At 38.0% G+C, this 19,150-nt stretch overlaps 1 protein-coding gene across 1 annotated transcript in view; it reads left to right on the top strand.

The window, feature by feature from the left end:
* The window catches only part of PAPOLA (poly(A) polymerase alpha), a 46,538-nt gene extending 39,770 nt beyond the window's left edge, over positions 1-6,768 (top strand). The window contains exons 19-22 of the mRNA XM_082484847.1: positions 281-501; positions 781-846; positions 2,432-2,506; positions 4,607-6,768. Coding sequence (XP_082340973.1) covers positions 281-501; positions 781-846; positions 2,432-2,506; positions 4,607-4,702 — 458 coding nt within the window. The 3' untranslated portion in view covers positions 4,703-6,768. The remainder of the gene's footprint in view (positions 1-280; positions 502-780; positions 847-2,431; positions 2,507-4,606) is intronic.
* The last annotated feature ends 12,382 nt before the right edge of the window (positions 6,769-19,150 follow it).

Genomic DNA, 19,150 nt, shown 5'->3' with positions numbered 1-19,150 from the left:
TGTTAAGCAGGGTTAATTAGAGCAAGCGGAGTGTCACTGACATGGCTACCCTGTATCTGGTACAAGAATTTTGTCTCAGAATGAGCTTGAAGCTTATCTGTGCTGTGTATGCACATCTGCTGTTCCAAACATGATACTTCCACCGCTAACTGTACCACTTACTTCCTTGATGCCTAGTTGATACCAGTAGTTTTGAATAGAGACCAAAAGTACCAGTGATTGAACTGAAATGGTTGTGTCAACTCATTGTGTTGAAGCTTTTTAAATTATTTATCCATAGGTACTTCAAATGAAAGCATTCCTCAAACTGCCACACAACCAGCCATTTCTCCACCACCAAAGCCTACCATCTCTAGAATTGTTTCCTCAGCGTATCTATTAAATCCATCACCAAGAACTTCAGGAAATGTTGCAACAAAAATGCCTAGCCCTGTCACAGCAGTGAAAAGGACGTCTTCTCCCCATAAAGAAGAGTCTCCCAAGAAAATGAAAATTGAAGAGGTATTTGAGATTTTGAGATCTCTCTGCTTTAGGTATTCAGCTTGCTTAGGTGTTAGGGTTTTTTTATTATGCTGATATTCATCACATGACACATGTAGTGCGTTAGCACAAATGTTTAGATTCTAAATTCTTGTCTTATAAGCAATTATCTTGTTAGAGTATAACATGTTAAGTCTTAAAACTAATTCTGTCTTCAAAAACATGACCTTTTTTCTTGTTGATTTTTTTTAAAATGGGTTTTATGATTTTTAATTGTTTCTGTGTTTGTTTGCATTTCAGCAGGATGAAATAAGTGAAGATACTAGCTGTATAGATTTGAATGAGGATGAAAAAATGGAAACTAAGGTATCTATGCCTAGACCATACTATTTTGTGTATGTTAATTGGGATTGTTTCCCTCTAGGAATGACGAAGAGCATTTGTAGATATAGTATAGACTCTTCAGTAAAGATAACAAAATGATATGTTATTTTTCAATGTCTATGGCAATATTAAGGAATCACAGTACGTTACCCGGTGCCAGGCTAAGTTAAGCCTGAGTCTGTGGTCACATAGGACAGTGATTTCTTTGCTGGTCATTCACACAGTATTATGCATAGCAAAAAAATTAATGATGATATTTATATTTAAATTTGTTAAATTATACTAGGGTTATGTTTGTATGCCTTGCTTGGCCTGTGTCCCGAACTTGATGTATGATACTTAGTTAAAGAACAGTTGTCCCGTGTATTCCATTGGGATTTTTGCATGTTGTGTTTAGAGTTGCAAAGGCAAGGGCTACCTTGTTCACTTCTTGGATTAAAAAAAAAAAAAACAACAAACAATTTAAATGATGGTAAATAAATCTTTTCTGATAGAGAAATTACTGTATGAAGTTACAGCATACCTTTTGGGGACTTCCAGAGATTAAAGTGTGCCCTTCCAGTATCTTGTAATTTAGCAGACAATTTTTCTGCTTATTGGTGAACAGAAAGGGTGACAGTCTGTCTTGAGCCTTATGATAGCAGCTCTCTGCTTGGGTGTATGCAGTCTTTATTGAGCACGTTCCGTTGTCTTTGGAATACTCTGGAAAATATGCTGAGAAATTAAAATATCTATTAAAACCCTTAAGTGCTTTGGTTTATAGTCTCCACAACCTTAAGTGAAGAGTTTTGTCTTGTTATGTAGTCACCTTGAAATCTCTTTGAGCTCAAGACAGGTGAAGGCAGAAATACATGTAAGCATTTAATCCTAGCATTGAAAATAGATCCTCTGGATACAGATGATTGTAAAAGACACAGGTAATCCTGTCAGATGTTGTTGTCAGTCTCCTTTAAATTTTAGGTCCTTAATGTGCATGGAAGGCAATGGAGGTGTGAACTTCTTTAATTAACATAGTTTTTTCTCCATTGAAACACGTGGCCTTTTTTTTAGGGTATGGTTTACTAAATGGTACCATTTTAATTAACAGGTGGTTTTCATTAAAATGAGAATGTGCCACTGTCCTGCTTTAGCCATACAGTCCCACTGTTTTACCTGAAAAACTGACTTTTGACGTTCATGCCTTCATCCAGAAAGCTGATTCAACCCATTAAAGTAGCAGGAAAACTCTTCTGGCAGAGTGGCGAGGTGAATGGAGTGGAGGAGCAGTTGAATTTGCAGCAAATTGAGTAGCTTTTCACATGGTCTTCCGTGATGCTATGCTGCTTGTCTTTAAGGAGTTGAATGTACTGTTTTTCTATAGGATTCTGTATAAAAGGCATTAAGTGGTTAAACAAGTGTGGTGATTCTGTATGGTAAAAGGATGGGTATCAATGCAGCAAGTACCAATACATGCCTTTTTTATTCTGCTGTATATGCACAGCTTAACGCATTCTGGTTAATGGAGTTCTGTATAAATTGCTTTTATAATTGAAGTGGTGTAACTGTGTTTATGCTTTTGGTTTTTCAGGAGCAACTTGAGACAGAAGTGAATGTTAATTCTCAAACAGAAACTCTTCAGACAACTTCTCTGCAAGCTCCTCAGGTACTGTTTTTAAAAACAACACCTCTGTGTATGTGTGTGTGTGGTAATCTGTGGTGAAAATATTGAAATTAAAATGAGTCCAGATGCTAAAAATAAATGTATCATTTTTAATATAAATCCATTGTATGGAAAGCTGCTTGTTGTTACTGTCACAATTTTTGTGTTTTAGATGGTCATTGATCTTATTGAATGTGCATTGTAGCTAAACATGTATGGCTTGCCATACAAACTGACCGAAGCTGGATTCGCTCTTCTGAATTGTGCCTTCAAAGTAAGGGGCTCAGTTTATTCCTTTGTGCTTTGCACATCACAGAATAATCCTTTCAAATAAGGAAACAAGGTTTAAATAGCTGTTGCTCAAAGATACCCTGGTAGAGGTTGAGAATGTCTGAAATGTAACTTCAGATTCTGATATTTGGTATGAGAGAGAGAGAAGTGGTAATCTGATAATTCATTAGCCAGCTGTGTAACTTCACTGTAGGTATTAAAAGTGTAAGGAGCATTGGAAAATTAGACATAAAGTTAAGAATTCTGTGGCATTCACTTAAATTTTTGTTGCTAATATTGCACATCTTTGTCTTTACTAGCATTTTTAAGCTTCTCTTAGTGCTCTGCTGATAGTTTCACCATCACAAAACATTTTGTGTACACTTTACTCATGAAACAATGTGTAGTAAATGTATTGATTGAAAATGGAGATGTATTGCAATAGTATTAATGGTATTTGTTATCACACTGCTTGAACTATATGAGCAGGACTGAATAAAGGTAACAAAATTATTTGGCAAAAACTCTAGATGTTACATGAGCACTCTAAACTGCTTCATTTAGTACACCAAGTTTATTTCACCTGTTGCTGAGGGATGACTATATAAAGCTTTGTGGCTTTTACAAATCGCGTAGTTGTTACTTTAGCAAAAGTAATCTGGAAACTGCAAAAGAATGGTGGGCCTCTTCTGTCATTTTTCAGTATTTTCGTTGGCTTTGTTTAAAGCACTGCTCATGTTGCAGAAAACAGAAACATGTTAAACTGCAGGTCAGCACCAACCTGAGGGGGTTCCTGGGGTCTGGGGGGAGGTGGGACGTCAAAGCTATTTTGTTCTGAGTTCCTGTTGCATTGTGCTTTGCTACTGTATCAGTCAGTGTTAACTCAATTGATTTCTTTTTAATAAAACAACAATTAAGAGCAGTCATTTCAATGCAGTTTTTCCCATGTATCAAATATACCTTACATTAATTTTGAGTGCTTATAATGTAAGAGAACGTTTTATGATAAATCATGGGAAGTACTGCATAATAACTGTCTTATTGGGATGGCAAATAATCTGTCACAGTGGAAGAGGAATATTTCAAAATTACAAAAAAAACCTGACCCAACAATAGAGGCTTGTTAAGCATGTGAGAAATTAATGAATCTCACTGAATCTTGGGAGTGTTCTTTTCCTTTGTTGTCCTTTATTTGGCTTTAGAGATAATTTTTCTGAATAGGATTTAAGTCTTTTAAGTGAGAAAAAAGTGTTAATGTTATTTTCAAGGTGAAATTCTTAACCCGGTCATATAGCAGTGCTCTAGAATTCGTCATACTTTTTCCATGTAAATCTAAACCAATATGAGAAGTTGGAAATTTGGCTTTCAAGAGCTTTTAAACAATCTGAAATGTGAATGTATGAAGACACGTACTTTGCATTGGGGACAGTTATTCATCATGCATCTGTAAGGGGCTGAGATTTAATACGGAATTGTTCAAAGGAATTGTTAAATACCAAACATGTAGATCAGATAGTGGATGTCACTGATCAAGCACCCTTATTATGTCGATATTATGTTTTATTGTAACGCAGGCTATTAGTAGGTTCAGCTTTATCTGCAGCGCTTCCTAATTTACTACAGTTGTTAAAAAAGGAAATGCACGCTATGAAAGAGACTCTTGTACAAATTTTCCTTAATAATGACTATGTAGGCAAAGGAAATATCTGCTTCTGTATTTATAATTTGTAATTCTCCTTATCCTGGTATATTCCTAAAAACTCAATACTACAATATTTTTCTTTTGATATCTACAAAGTTAAAATGCAACTGAACTTCTTCTTTTCTTTTCAGAAAACACCCAGTACAGACCTTTCAGATATCCCTGCTCTCCCTGCAAATCCTATTCCTGTTATCAAGAATTCAATAAAATTGAGATTGAACCGGTAAAAACAACCTCAGGGGTCCATAAACAGTATCTGCCAACTCAACCTGTTGTCTTCTAACGCTAGAAAAAAAGGAGAATGGAGGGTGCAAGACTAGAACATAATCGCAAATGGATTTAGGTATATTTTGTGCACTTCCCTTTCTGGGCTAAAATCACTTGATTGGAAGTCCAGGTTAGTATGTGAAGCCAGGAGTACAATTAATGTGTTAGCAACAGTTGCATTAAATATTTCGAAGGATTACTGCCTTTAAAAACATGAACACTCTTTGTAGCCATATTTGACATTCTGGTTGAATTTGTTTGATGCATTGTTTCAAAATTGAGATAAAACTGGCATAAGAATCCCTTAAATGCACTTTTATGTACTTTTTTTTTATTGAAGTATGACTAATTTTAGATCTTCAGCTGATACACTTTTGTTTTATTGAAGAATGTCTTCAATAGTAGTAATCTGCAAATTGGATGACGTTCTAGGATATACTTTACATTGAAAACAAAGTGTATAGTATATCTAGTTCAACTGCCATCAAGCAGCAGTAAGCCTTTAAAATGAAACGTCCAATCTTGAGGTTATAAGATGTCAGTTGAGTAAGTAATTGGGAAGTTTTGGTATTGGTGGGACATGATTAAGATGTGGTCTACTTTTATTTATAGGGTTGTTTTAAGGTGCATACAGATCAGCAATCGAACAGCAAACGAACAGCAAATAAACTTTCCTTTGAGCTAATCAAACTCCTTTTTCCCTTTTTGATCCCTTTATTTCTTGGGAAAAGCTTTTGCGTTTAATATTGGGGGGTTTTTTGCAGCTTGTATGCACCATATAGGACAATAGTTATTTATACAAAATAAAAACAAGCCATGTATTCATTTGGGTTCCCCCTGCCGCTAACCTAAACATAGTACCTTGTGGCCTGTAGGCACAAATTGCAAATTTTGTCCCATGACTAAAGTGTTTAAGTAAATATTGCGTGCCTGTGAAATGTAACACCTGTCTTGATGGCCTTTGAATCACTAAATATAAGATGATTTTTGTACACTCCATAAGTCCTGTATGCATTAAAAAGCTTCAAATTTTAAATAAAGGTGAAAAGATTTTTCCCTAAGAATTTTAACTTTTTTATTTTTAGATGGCTCATCAGAAATTGTTTTACATACTGAACAACACTGAATTTTTAAAAATCATATTTCTAGTAAGGACTTGACATCTAGTAAGCTCTCTTACTCCTATTTTTTGTTCTTGTAGTCCTATCAAAAAAGTAACAACTTTTTCTTTTGAAAGAGCTGAGTCTCTCATGGCAAAGAACAGCAGTATTCGAGGAACATGAGGGATACCAACAGTAGTACCAGATGTAGATAACAAACTTCATGTTACTATTACTTAAGTCTGAAGTATGTGGGATGTCAAATCATACTTCCCATACTTTGATTAGCATGTTTTATGAGCTCCCTTCTCCCATTGTGCTCCATCCTATTACACGTGCATCTTTCATGTTAAAATTAAATTACTTACACTCTTCCCCTTATCCTTCTAAATTAATTCTCCAAAGTCAGAGTGTAGCTTCTCTTTTACTTAGGCTGTGCAGTAACTGAAGGGGGTTTTTTTTGCCATTTGTCTAAGATGTCTAGTATACAATATTTCTCTTTTCCTTGCCCTGTGCAGCCTGCTGTCGTCCACCCCCCAAAGAAGGTTATATTAACAGTTGAAGTGTACAAGGTGTCTGTGTATTTTGTGTAGCTATGGAGTTTAGATCGAAATTGCCAGGCACAAATTTAGTCTTGTCATTTTGTTTACACATCGGAAAATCTTTTTCATTTTATTAAACGTTTCATGTAACTGCACCCAAGTTTTGCCAAGCTGGAAACTTGGAACCTTTCTGTATAGTGACTTTTTAATTCTAGTTTTCATAACCTGGAGATCAGACTGTTGCTTTCGCATGATGTACGTAGTGTCTCATGACTGGAGTTTGCTTTGTTTTATAGTATCTGTACTCCTTGTATTTTTCAAGAGCTATTTTGTAAACAGATGATGTATTTCTCCATTGAAAACACAATAAAAAACAGCACAATCCCATAGTTGTCTGATTTTTCTGAACGTACAAAATGTATTTTATTCTCTGAACTCATACTTGGCTCTTAAATTTTCTGTGAAGACAAAATACAGTGTGGCTAAAAGAAATGGTACATACGTGAATGTTCCCTAAATATTGTGGTGTTAGATATGGGAAGTGGAAGTCACACTCAGCAGGATGTTGAGTTCTGGTCTGTTAAAGGGAAAGGTTGTGGATTGGCAGGGGCAGTTTACTGCCAAAAAAACAACCCAAAGCAAACCAAATTTAAACGCATCTGTTCCTTGTCTCCTGATTAGGAGTCCATCTTAAATTCTTAAAATTCATAAAAGCTTTACTTAAAGCTTTAAAAATTCTCAAAACCTTTTCTTTTTAAATTCTTAAAAGCTGACAGAACTAGAAGAAATGTGTGCGTAAACAATTTGAGGCTATACTATTTTCTTTAAGACTTTGAACTTTGTTTTTTAAAAACATCAGTTGTAACAGTTTTGGCATCTTACACTTGCTTTTCTTGTGACTATTTCTTACGTCAGCAGATGGCACTATTTCTCTTCTGGTCAAATAGTTTCAGCTTGCCCTGAAATAAAAGTAAAAATTACGCGTAGCTGTGCATCACTTGATTGATCTTTGTATCAGCATGAGCCCAGTACTCCAAATGCTTGATGTGAGTAACTTTAATAAGTAGCCTCCTTTTGACTAAAATTTCTTTAACTGCTAAAACCACTGATGATTATGGTCTTCGTATTATAATTACCCTGCCTAAAACAATAAACCTTTGTGTTGTATATATTTTTCACAGCATGCAATTGCTTGTCTTGTTCAGAACAGATTCATCATCTTTATATCTTGCCCACCCCATCTTCCTTTCATCACAGCTGATGTTATTTATGGCTTTAATTCCTCTTTTATTTTCTCCGACCAATAAAAGTCTGCTAGTAGATATACAAATTTCTGTTCAATGTTTCTCAATCTACTGGCAATAGGCTTCAATAGGCTTGTTTTTCTGAGTTACCTCTCAAGAACCTCCAGAAGTAAGTTCACGAACTCATAAGGATCGGCAAACAAGAAGCTGAAAATTACTGTTGTAGCCAAAATAATTAACATTAATAAGCCATGGTTCCAACAGATGGCTTTAGACATACTGATTGGAATCAGACATTTGAGTTGATGAGTTCTAGCTGAAGTTGTGCTTCCTTGCTGTAGGTAGTATGCGTGCATGCCATTTTTTACTGCATTCCTTTTTTTTTTTTTTTTTTTAAACAACGAATATCAATTGATAGTAATGTACCTTAATGAGACAACCAATTTTAAGCAATAATGAAAGTTTAAAACCGAGTTCTTCAGCTTCTAGAATAACCAAAAAATAATTCAGTATAGCAAGAACACACTAGATATTACTGCGCCAGAATCTATACTTAAATGCAAGAAAAACTACTGTGGTAGTTACTGAGAAAGCAGAGTATATTTACTTTCTCATAATACATATTTTTTTGGAAGTTGTGTGCATTTGTACAAAAGGCATTTCGCATGTTGAAGTGAGCCTGGCATCATTTACGTAACTTTATAAACACACTAGTCAAGTAGCTTTGCTGTGCTTAATCTCTCTTTGACATCATTGTGGCTGAACAATACTTAACAAAAAATTTGGTCACTTAAAAATGTGCAGGTCTTGATAGTACACTCACGAATGTCTGTATACACATATATCAGCTGAGTACTTGGTAGGTTCACTTTTTTAAGGCTGCAACGTTTGTATTGGAAAAATGTCGGCAATAAACCATTTTTAGTTTACTTTTAATACTCTTAGTAGAATTAAGGATCTGTTCAATAAAAAAAAAAATCTTGGATTTGTTGATAGAGGCAGATGCAGTTTGATACGTCTCCAAAGTTCAAACTAATATTTGAAATATCTACAAACATCAAACATCTGCTATCATCACCAAAAGAATGCAAACTTTGATAGCAAACTTCAGAGGGCATGTTTTATTATGAAAAAGATAATACGATGAACCACTGCTGGATGTCTCATCTGCTTTTTGGGTATTTAAACGCTAATGGTTTTTTAATAAAGTTTAGGCATATTTGTATTGTTCTGACTAAATTCTGGAATGCGATCTTCAGGTAACTTTCTTTTTCTTCCTGCCACGCTTAATGAATTAACCAGATCACAGTTCCTATTCAGCATGTCTGGGTTTTCTTTAATGATCTTGGTATTTTTGACCTCTGTATTCTAGCGGAATGTTTAAAAGAAACTAAGAGTGACAGTGTCCTACACACGTTATTAAAATTTTACCTCATAAACTGTAGAGGTACTGAATTTAGAAAAAGTCAAATTTAACAGCATGCTAATGGTTGGGGAAAAAAACCCTGTTGAATAATATATGCAGGTATTACCAAGCTTGTCTTCTGCAGTCAATTATTGTCTTTAAATCACAGTCCAGGCAAGTAACAGGAAGGGATAAAGAGGAAAATTACTATGGATGTAAGGTGATAAAAGCTCCAACTTCTGTTGGGTAAGGAAAGGTGCATTTATTTATTTAACTTAAGAAAATAGACAATACATTTAAACTGTCCCGTAATAACTGGCCCACGCAGATACCGGGCAGTTTACAAGTGCAGATGCCTTTTTGTCTGTCTTATTTGGGAGCTAGCGCGTCTACCTTATGAATGCATTTTATGTTTGTATTTTTAGAAGTAAATTTCCTCAATAAGGCTGCTTAAGTAAATGTTTTACATGCTTAAAATCTGCACATCAATTCAAACTTTTCAATTCATCTAAGATTATTTCTGTGACGTCTGCTTCAGTTAGGGTAGTACGCTAACCTAAAGCACGTAAAATTCTGGATGTTGAATGGAATGTTGGGTCACTTACCCTTCATTGATCGGGCGTTTCAACTCGCCTTAAATTAAAACTGGAGATGGGGCGGGGAGAGGTGGGGGGGGAGGATGCTTGACACTTGAGGAATAACTTGTTTTCTTCTTTTTCCCCCCGACCCTCCCCAACTAGAGGTTTGATCGGAAGTAAACATAATAAACACGGTGCTTCTTAGAATGGCACGCAAGAGTTTTGCGCTACAGCTTCTGCTTCAGCTTCGCTGAAACCTTGCCCTGCGTGCCGCCTGCTGCCGCGCGCCTTCCAGAAACCTGGCGTGCGCGCTCGCCTTGTTTGCCTTCTCGGTCTGCAGTGGAGCTGTTAATAAAGAGATTGATGATAAAGTTGTCGAAAAGAGACAGTTGGACAGGACTGCTCGCCATGAGTGACAGAGGGCACGCTCTGCCTTCACAGCCAAGAACGCTGCCCCCAGCAGAGAGCCGGCCATGCCTGGACGCTGTGCCAAGCCTGCTCCGTGCGGGGGGAGAGGAGTCTGCGGCTTATACCGAGGATTTCTACCAGATTTTTTTAGCTTGTGTTCTTAAAGCGAGATTTCCTTTATTTAGGAGTGTCACACCATTTTATTTATTTTTTTTTTTAAAAACACTTTATGACCTCTTGAGAACAAACACAGTTTCAGCGGCCATAGAAAGATCAGTGTAGGTAAGTTCTGAAATTTTTGTGAATGGTCCACTAGGACTTTTAAAATACCTCATTGCGGTCTGGATCAACGAAGCGAAATAGAGATCCCTTGTTCTTAAAATTAACATTTTTTGCTTTTATGGGGAGTAAATGCATTATTCATGTGCTCAATCTAGATATTAGCTTCGGTAGGAATCTCCCTGCCAAGATGTCATAAACTTGATTCAACTCGGTCACGTGGTTGGAATAAGAGAAAGGCCGGAATGATGGATGGATGCATTCGTTGTCTCAGCCACAGTTTATCATGGATAATTTTTACCCATCACAACGTAAAAAACAGTAAGACTGATAAAACATTTGATGGTTTAGGCCATCTGCTCATGCAGTATATTAGAATTATTAGTGATTATTCCTACTGTTTCTTATCTTCATCCAGAACAGTGTGTGGATTTTCGATACACTGATGATCGCTCTGACCACTAAATGCAATATCTCATCCAGGAGTACTTCCCCCCCCTCGTAGAAGCTAGTTCTCGTAGGTAGTGAGATAAAAAGATCCTCTCAACCCTAATCAAGAACAGTGGCTTAAAAAGCAGTTTCAATGTTTTAATTTTGAATGTATTTACAGGAGGAAGATCAATCCTTTTGGTCTGATCGCATTTGAAGTGGTGGTAGATCGTTTTCTGTGGACAAGTTGTACAAATACTAATAAAGACTTTTTCCAGCATTATTTCCCACAGGACATTGTTTCCCTTTTTTTTTTTTTTTTTTTTTTAACTGGATTGAAATGTGCAGTAACTTACCAATGAATTCATAAATTAATTCTTTATATAGGTATTCTTTCTCATTCTTTAAAAAAAAACAGCAACAAAACACTAAGAAAAGGGCATCTGTTCTATGGGCCTTTACCCTAGATCAGGATGAAGTTTTGTTTTGTGGTAGTTGCTGTGAATAAAAAAAAAATGTTGAATTGATGTAGTAACATTTTTCCAGTAGTTTATATTGGCACAAGAAATTTCTTCTCAATTTTTAAATCTTGCCTCTTGACTGAGACTACTTAAAAAAACCCCAAAATTTCAAAGTTTGTTTTCTGAAAATACAGGTTTAATTCTGGAGAATCTCAAGTCTGTCAATTAACTGATTGTGATTATAGTAACCTAAGAAGATTTATTTTTTTTTTAAATGGAGGGATATAAGCTAACTCACTGCTGCGTTTGTGTTTGTTTTGAAGGTGTAGGAATTGATTCACAGTCTCGGTCGTGTTGCTCTGAATAGGACCTGTCTAGCCAGAAGCACACCAGATGTTCTGTCTTTGCAGATAAAGTCAAAATGGCAAGTTTGGTATAGTACCATTAGGACTTCTTTTTTTTTTTTTGTTAGCTTAAAGAATACTTTTATGTATGATTTACTATAGGCTGTATTTTTAAAAATGCATGGAAGTAACACTTTGAATTGTTGCAGTTGATTTTCATTTCTGGCCCATTAGTTTTTCAAAGGTAATCTGAACATTCGTTATGAAAGTAGCATTCTAGTTTTGTTTAAAGCTGATATCTTTACCATTTATTACTATTTAATGTTCTAGTATGTTAGATTTTTAGATTATTGTGACTTTTGGCACCCACTGTTAAGTGTCAAACTGCATGCAGTGTGCCTTACCTGACAACGGACAAAATTTTTCAAAGAATCGTGGGACTGAATTGTCCATTCCTGTGCACTCCACCCACGGCGCATGTCATCAGTGCCACCTTCACCTGTAACAGCTCGCTTTGGTGCTACAGGATGTTACCTTTTATAAAATAGTCCTCGTGGTTTAGTTTCTTCAAAACAAAAGGAGTCATAGTCATATTATTTCAAAGATGCTTTAATGTGGCTATATGAGGAGAAATAATATCTAATGTGTAAGCAAACAGACAAACCCCAACTCTACCTATGGCATGAAGCAGTTTGTTAGAAGGACTGGCTCACAGCAAAGCCAGACCCGCATTCCAATCCTGACTCGTGTATACGTGACCTTGACAGGGCTGTTGACTCTTGGCTTCAACCTTCTTGTATATGAAATGAGATTAGGGATTATCAGACGTTTCACAAATACTGGCCGTTAACGTTTGAGAATGTCTTGGAATTTTCATATAGGAGATGCTTTAAAATTATTCTGCTGTAAGCATGAATCACACAGCACTTGAAACTCATACGCTGGTTTTCCAATCTCCGTTTTGTATCAGATATATCATCTTTATATCCTGCTGTAAATTAGTTCTAAGGGCATCACATGAAAGAGGAAGGGTTCCTGTACATGCTATTAGAACAGTCTTCCAGTAGAGGAAAACAACAAAATTGGGCAACTTAGTGCTGTTTTTATTTGGATGCATACTGGGTCCTATTTTGCCTTTTTTAAAAAAAAATATTTTTAAAGAAACACACAGACCTGCATGTGGTGGTATTTCCCCAGGAAAAATAGAGAGAGGTTTAGATCCTAAATGCTGTATACCTGTTTGCTATTCTGCTTATCAGCTATTTAATCCTGTCGTCGTCTTCCCATTTGCTTATGTATGGTTTGCAAGCTTTGTAGCTCATTGATATGTTGGTACAATGTGTATGAAGTATAACATATCAGAAGATACATTTTGGCTTATACCACTTTTCAGCTTCTGACAGTACAAACAAGTGATGCAGATCTGTGGTCTGTCTCATCCTGTAAACAGAAACAGTGAATCATAGAGTCATAGAATGGTTAAAGTTGGAAGGGACCTTAAAGATCACCTAGTTCCACCCCCCTGCCATGGGCAGGGACACCTTCGACTAGAACAGGTTGCTCAAAGCCCCATCCAGCCTGGCCTTGAACACCTCCAGGGATGGGGCAGCCACAGCTTCTCTGAGCAACCTGTGCCTGTGCCTCACCACCCTCAGAGTGAAAAAGTTTTTCCTAATATCTAATCTGAATCTCCCCTCTTCCAGTTTGAAGCCATTACCGCTTGTCCTATCACTGCATGCTCTTGTAAAAAAGTCCTTCATCTTTCCTGTAGGCCCCCTTTAGGTACTGGAAGGCCGCAATAAGGTCTCCCTGGAGCCTTCTCTTCTCCAAGCTGAACAACCCCAACTCTCTCGGCCCGTCCTCATAGGACAGGTGCTCCAGCCCTCTGATCATCTTTGTGGCCCTCCTCTGGACCTCCAGAGTTGGATGCAGTATTCCAGGTGGGGTCTCACCAGACCAGAGTAAAAGGGCAGAATCACCTCCTTTGACTCCAATCCTGCTTTAGCAGGGGAGTTGGACTTGATCTCTAGAGGTCCCTTCCAACTCTGATAATTCTGTGATTCTGTGACCTGCTGGCCACACTTCTTTTGATGCAACCCAGGATATGGTTGGCTTTCTGGGCTGTGATCGCGCGTTGCTGGCTCATGTTGAGCTTCTCAAAGGCTCAGGTGAAGGTGGTGAGGATATCTTGGAAGACTGGTTTCTTCTTTGTTTACAATGTACAAATTTTTCTAGTTCTCCAAGCTCCAGTTGCTTTCATATGGAAGCTTGTCTGAAAACTGGGGAAGACATTCTTGTATGAGTCTGTTCATGGTTTGCGTTTAGGTTCTTCTCAATGGTAAGTGTAAAGGTAAGTGTAAACAACCTACCACTTCTATTTTTCTGTTGATTAAGAAAGAAAAAAAAAGTCCTTTTAATGTAGTATGTCTGACAGCTCTAGATGAGAGAAAAGGACGTTAGTTTTACAAAGCAGTGATAGTGCAGAGCATTGCCCAGAAGCACTCCCTGGGTTCGTATGGAACTTAGGCTAAGCAAGCAGTGGAAGTCCATGTTTGCCACCTGTTGAGGGTCAGCCTGTGCAACACCGCCAAGTAAAAACTGGAAGTAACATGGAACCCTGTAACTGTCATTTTGACAACTACTCCTAGGCTGGCTGACTTAATCCAAAACCAAGCGTCTCTACTCCTGTGCTAGTGAATAGGATGTGCCCTATGGTGATCCCATTTTCCCTCAGATCTTCTCAACGTCTTCCAATTCTTTGTTGTTTACTTCCAGCACTCTTCTACGTCGTCCTGGTATTTTGAAATAACTCCTCCGACTTTATTCTACCCGGAGGATGGAACTGAGGCAGCAAAAACTGAACCTAATTGGGAGTTATGTTAATGTCTGCTGCACTCAACACTTGCCAAAAATGGTTTGATTGCTATCCGCATCTTTTATCTCTCGTTATCTGAGCGTGTCTCTGTCAAAGGCCCTCAAAGCATCTAAAGCCTGGCCTCGTGTCTTCTGCTTTAGGTGTATTTTTGTTGGACAGGTCAACACAGCTCTTTCCCTTCCCACACAAGCAGGAGTAAAACCTTTGTTTCTGGGAGACAGGTGGCAGTTAAACCCCATGAATACAAAAGGTGTGCTGAGCTTTGGGGTGGGGGTATGTGATGGTAGCAAGCAAATCTTCAGCTGGCCTGGTCCTGCCTGAAGCAGGACGGTGTTGCAGTATCTCCGATAACTTCTGGGAGCAATTCTAAGCCAAGACTACTCATCACCAGGTTAGGAGGAAAATTATGAGAACAGTGTCTCTGATGGGGATCCCATCAGCCAAGGAATAGAGTTTACTTGGGATCTTGGAGTTATTTCTAATTCCTTAGGGAAGAGGTTAATAGCAGTGGCCTAGATGGTAGAGCATTAGGATCCTTGGGGAGATAGGAGTGTCTTATTTATTTAGGCACTGGTTATGTGCTTGCAGATATTAAATTCAAGCTCTTCCTCATAAAACAGTCAAGGGAAGGTGCTTCCCAGTGTCCATTGATCAAAAAATTACAGTGTATAACCATGTTAAACCAATCTCCACGTATGTGCTGCTAACTGCCATGGGGATTTTCCTACAGACTATAGAACCACTCTGGAGAAAGGACGACTTTTGTGTTGGAGTCAAAATATAATATACATCTTCCCAAGAGTTCTTTTCAGCTTTCTAACTGTGTTCGGGCCTACAGACTGCGGTGACTGGTTCTGTACACAGTGGAACATGCGTGACACTTTTATTTAAACAGCCGTGTATATTGCCAATGATTAAACTAAAAACTGAAATATGGACAATACTGATAGGAGAAGCCACGTGTCCAATTGATTCTCTTGGCACCGATCCATTTTTTTCTCATTGACTTCATAATATTTCAGACTTATACGAGCACCTTTCATCTGATGATCTCAAAGCTTTTTGCAAACATTAATTAAGCCTCTCGGTGCCCCTGTGAGCTAAATAAATACGATGGGTGCAGTTTAGATGGGTAAAAGAAGACACTGAGTAGTTGTCTTGCCCAAGGTCGCCCGGTGATTCAGCAGTGGAGCCGAGAGGTAGCACACCAGCTGCCTGACTCCCCGTTCTAATCGCTGGGTTTAAATCGGATTCTCCCAGCTAACTGCAAAAGACGACCAAACTTTTGCCCTGGGAAAGACAGATAATGCAAATAATGGCACTTTGTATTCTGGCAAAGACCAGAGCTTTTCTACAATTCTGAATTGTCACTAGTCTTTGCAAAAATAATTATCTGCTTCATACAACCAGCCCAGGGAAAGAATTAATTAATCAAAAAAAAAAAAAAGTCACAACTCAAAACTAGTTGTTTGTTTAGTATTTCCCTAATATCTCTTCATAGTTTACTTGTCTGCATCCAAGAAGATGCTATTCAACACTTTAAAAATATTCCGTATCAGGAATGGGATTAGCAGGAATATGGAGTAGGGATGAGGAAATGAAGAAAAGTAGAGATAGATCGCAGAAGAACTTAAGCTTAGTATTTGTGATATGATTTTGTTTCTCATCAGAACTTTGTTGGATCTACCTTGTCGCCTGAATACAGAACATACGTACTTTTGCTGCTAGGTTGAAAAATGGAAAAATCTGGCTTGGTGTGTGAAAAGTGTGTATGAAATGGTCCGTCATGTGAGACAATTATCTTCACGCAGGACATTGGTCTTGGCTTAAAAAAAGCAGGATGACTTTATTTCTCATAGTTCTTTTAGTGCATGAAGTGTTTTGGAGTCCTCTTAGGATGTGACAGGGTCAAACTCATTGCCTCTGGTGTCGCTTCTTCTTCCTACTAGTAAAACAGGTGATGCTGCTAGTTAGTTCAATGATAACTCATCAATAAAGTTTTGCTTTCTGCATCGAATATCTTTATTAGCCTAAGAACTAGTTAACAACCTCCTCCTGTTCCGCCATGTTTCTGAGCGGGCTGCTGCAGATGCTGTGTTGCTAAGCTCACACCTTGCAGTGCAAACTGTGTCTCTGAGGGACATCTCCAAGAACTTACAAGTTAACTTCTGCAGGAAGACTTACACTTCACACACAGTATACTCAATGATTTTCAGGGTCCCTTCCAACCTAAACCATCCTATGATTCTGTACCGGCCCAGGAACAAATGCCTCTCAAGTTCTGGTACTTGGTGGAAGTGGCAAAGCATTTTGGGGTAAGCATTTTGTAGGCTGCTGTAGGGAGTTGGGAGACAGAGGTAAATGCCTGAACACAGCTCAGTTTAACAACTGTTTTGTTTTCCAGCTGGTGGTTCTCTTGCTTTTTGGTTCTGCTTATTCCTGATGCAGGAATAAGGATATAGCTTCGGTCTGGAGTTGGGAAATGGAAGAAAGATTGTTACTTTTTGAAGAACTGGTCACAAATACAGTTCTATCTTCATATATTTTAATTTTCTTGAAGGTTTGGTTAGGGGATTTGATGTAATATTGTACACGTGCTTGTTCAAGGATATTCATGTCCATTACTTTTCAGTTTCTTTTTACATTTGGCAAAATATGTGGGTTGATACCCAGTGAAATACAGCCATTTCTAGTCTGGGAATGAAATGGTACGTGAAAAGCAGTGCAGTAATGATGGAAAGTTATCAGCTCAATAACGTCCTGATCAAACTCGGGCTGATTTCACCTTACAGTACCTGGCTTAGCTCAGACGTGCACACCGAGATGATTGTGGTGCCTTTGTTTAGTCAGGAAAAAGAATTAAGCCCAGTTGGAACCAGAAAGCACATTGTGGAAACGATCTTGCAGAGTGTAGAAAAGTTGAATAAATGTAATGTAGGAGGATTGTAATACATTTTTTGATCAACTCCGGTTCATAGGCTAGAGCTGAATTTCTAATTTTTTTTTTTTTAACATGCCCACATAATGAGTACACATCAGTCTAATTTTAAAAATTCCTATTTGAAGTTCTAAGTATCTGCACAAATGTCTATGAAATACATCTAATGTTTGTTGTCCATATCTTGTTTAAAAACATTTTTTTTTTTTTTTTTTTTAGGTACATGTTTAATCACCTTGACAGTAAAGAAAAATCTTTATCAGGCTGTCTAATGTATGTTATTCTGATTTTGGGGGAAAAATTCTGAGATGTGTTTTGCATCATGATTTGAAGTTCAGCGCGCACAAATTCTGTCAGATTTGGATGGTAGGCAAAACAACTTCTTAAGATGAGGAGTTGTTTCGATAGCCTGCCTTCTAAACCACTGAGGTATGCTTTTTTTTTTAAAAATGAAAAAGAAATCCCACCTCCTATAACTGGTTGGGGTACCTTTAATGACTTTGCCTTGCGCCCTGGCAGCCACCGAGCCCTGAGAACCGCCAGGAACGGGAATACCTTTGGCTGGTGTGTCTAGCGCGATGCTACGAGGACTGCTTGGCATATATATAATATACCGGACAGGAGCAGGATGCGTGCGACGCGTCGGAGAGCCCGTCCACTCTGCTGCACCAGCTCCGCGCGCAGTCGGTGCCGCCGCGCGCTCCCTCCTTCAGAACGTTCCGTCTCATTAGCAGTCTCTTTCCGTGGAGTGTAAGGAACTCCTTTTGACCGGGGCATGTTGTTTACTTCCAAACCTGTGTACAGCTGGCATCAATCCCTCCAGGCTGTGGTCAGAGCTGGAAGTTGGCCATTAATACAGGCTTCTTCTTTGTCATGATATAGACTTAAAGAAAAGAAAGCAGGTGCCCTCCTGGCATTTTATAAAGAGCCATTCATGAATACAAGATAGTGCATTTTGCATATTAGTGTGAGTGCCAATATAAACCCAGCTGTGTGCAAAATAAAGTGAAATATGTATCTCAAAAACTAGGCCACAGCTTTTCTATGGTGCAATCTGAAAGCATTTGAAGCAACTTTGCATATGCATAGCCTTTTCTTTTAAAATTATATTTTTCCTTGGGTCTTTTCTTTCTCTCTCTCTCTCTTTTTTTTTTTTTTTTTTTTTTTTTTTAAATGTGGTGATTTTATAACACTTCTCCCAAGGTAATAAGACAATAACATGAGCACAAGCTGAGGAAAACAGGCAGATGCCACAAAATGCATCCTGAAAGTACACCTCTGCAGTAACTTTCCATCCTCTTCTCTCATCCCAAACTGGAGCCCTCTTCCTGCATTGGGCTGGGATTCTCTAATTCCACATGCAACTGTTTCTGACAAGGCAGTCGACAATTTTGCTTGGGATTTTGTTATAGCTTAGATCAAACTCTGCAAAGCTAAAATTTCTTTACTGCTACTTTTCGATCCTAGAGGCTGGAAAAAGCGGATTTTTAGTATCCCTGGTACACAACTGGTACTGGGTGATCTTTGTGCTGAGGGAAGGAAAAATAAGAGGGGCATGGAAGTGCAGGGAAAGTAGAAGAGAACCCTCTGGACTATGGTGGAGTTATCCACCGTGGCTGGTAACATCCACCAGGCAGGTGACACCACGAGTCATCTGTTTTGTGGACCTGAGTGTATCTTGCCCTTTATTGATCCCTGTATACTTCCTTGCTTTTATCGCCTTCGACGATAGTCAACTATTTTAAAAAACACTTGTGTTTGTGGAGATAAAAAAGATGTGGTTTGCCTTTTTTTTTTTTTTTTTT

This window comes from Vanellus vanellus (assembly GCF_965231255.1).
Source record: "Vanellus vanellus genome assembly, chromosome: 6".
NCBI lineage: Eukaryota > Metazoa > Chordata > Aves > Charadriiformes > Charadriidae > Vanellus > Vanellus vanellus.
Note: the sequence above shows the minus strand (reverse complement) of the source record. Positions and strands in the feature narration are given on the sequence as shown.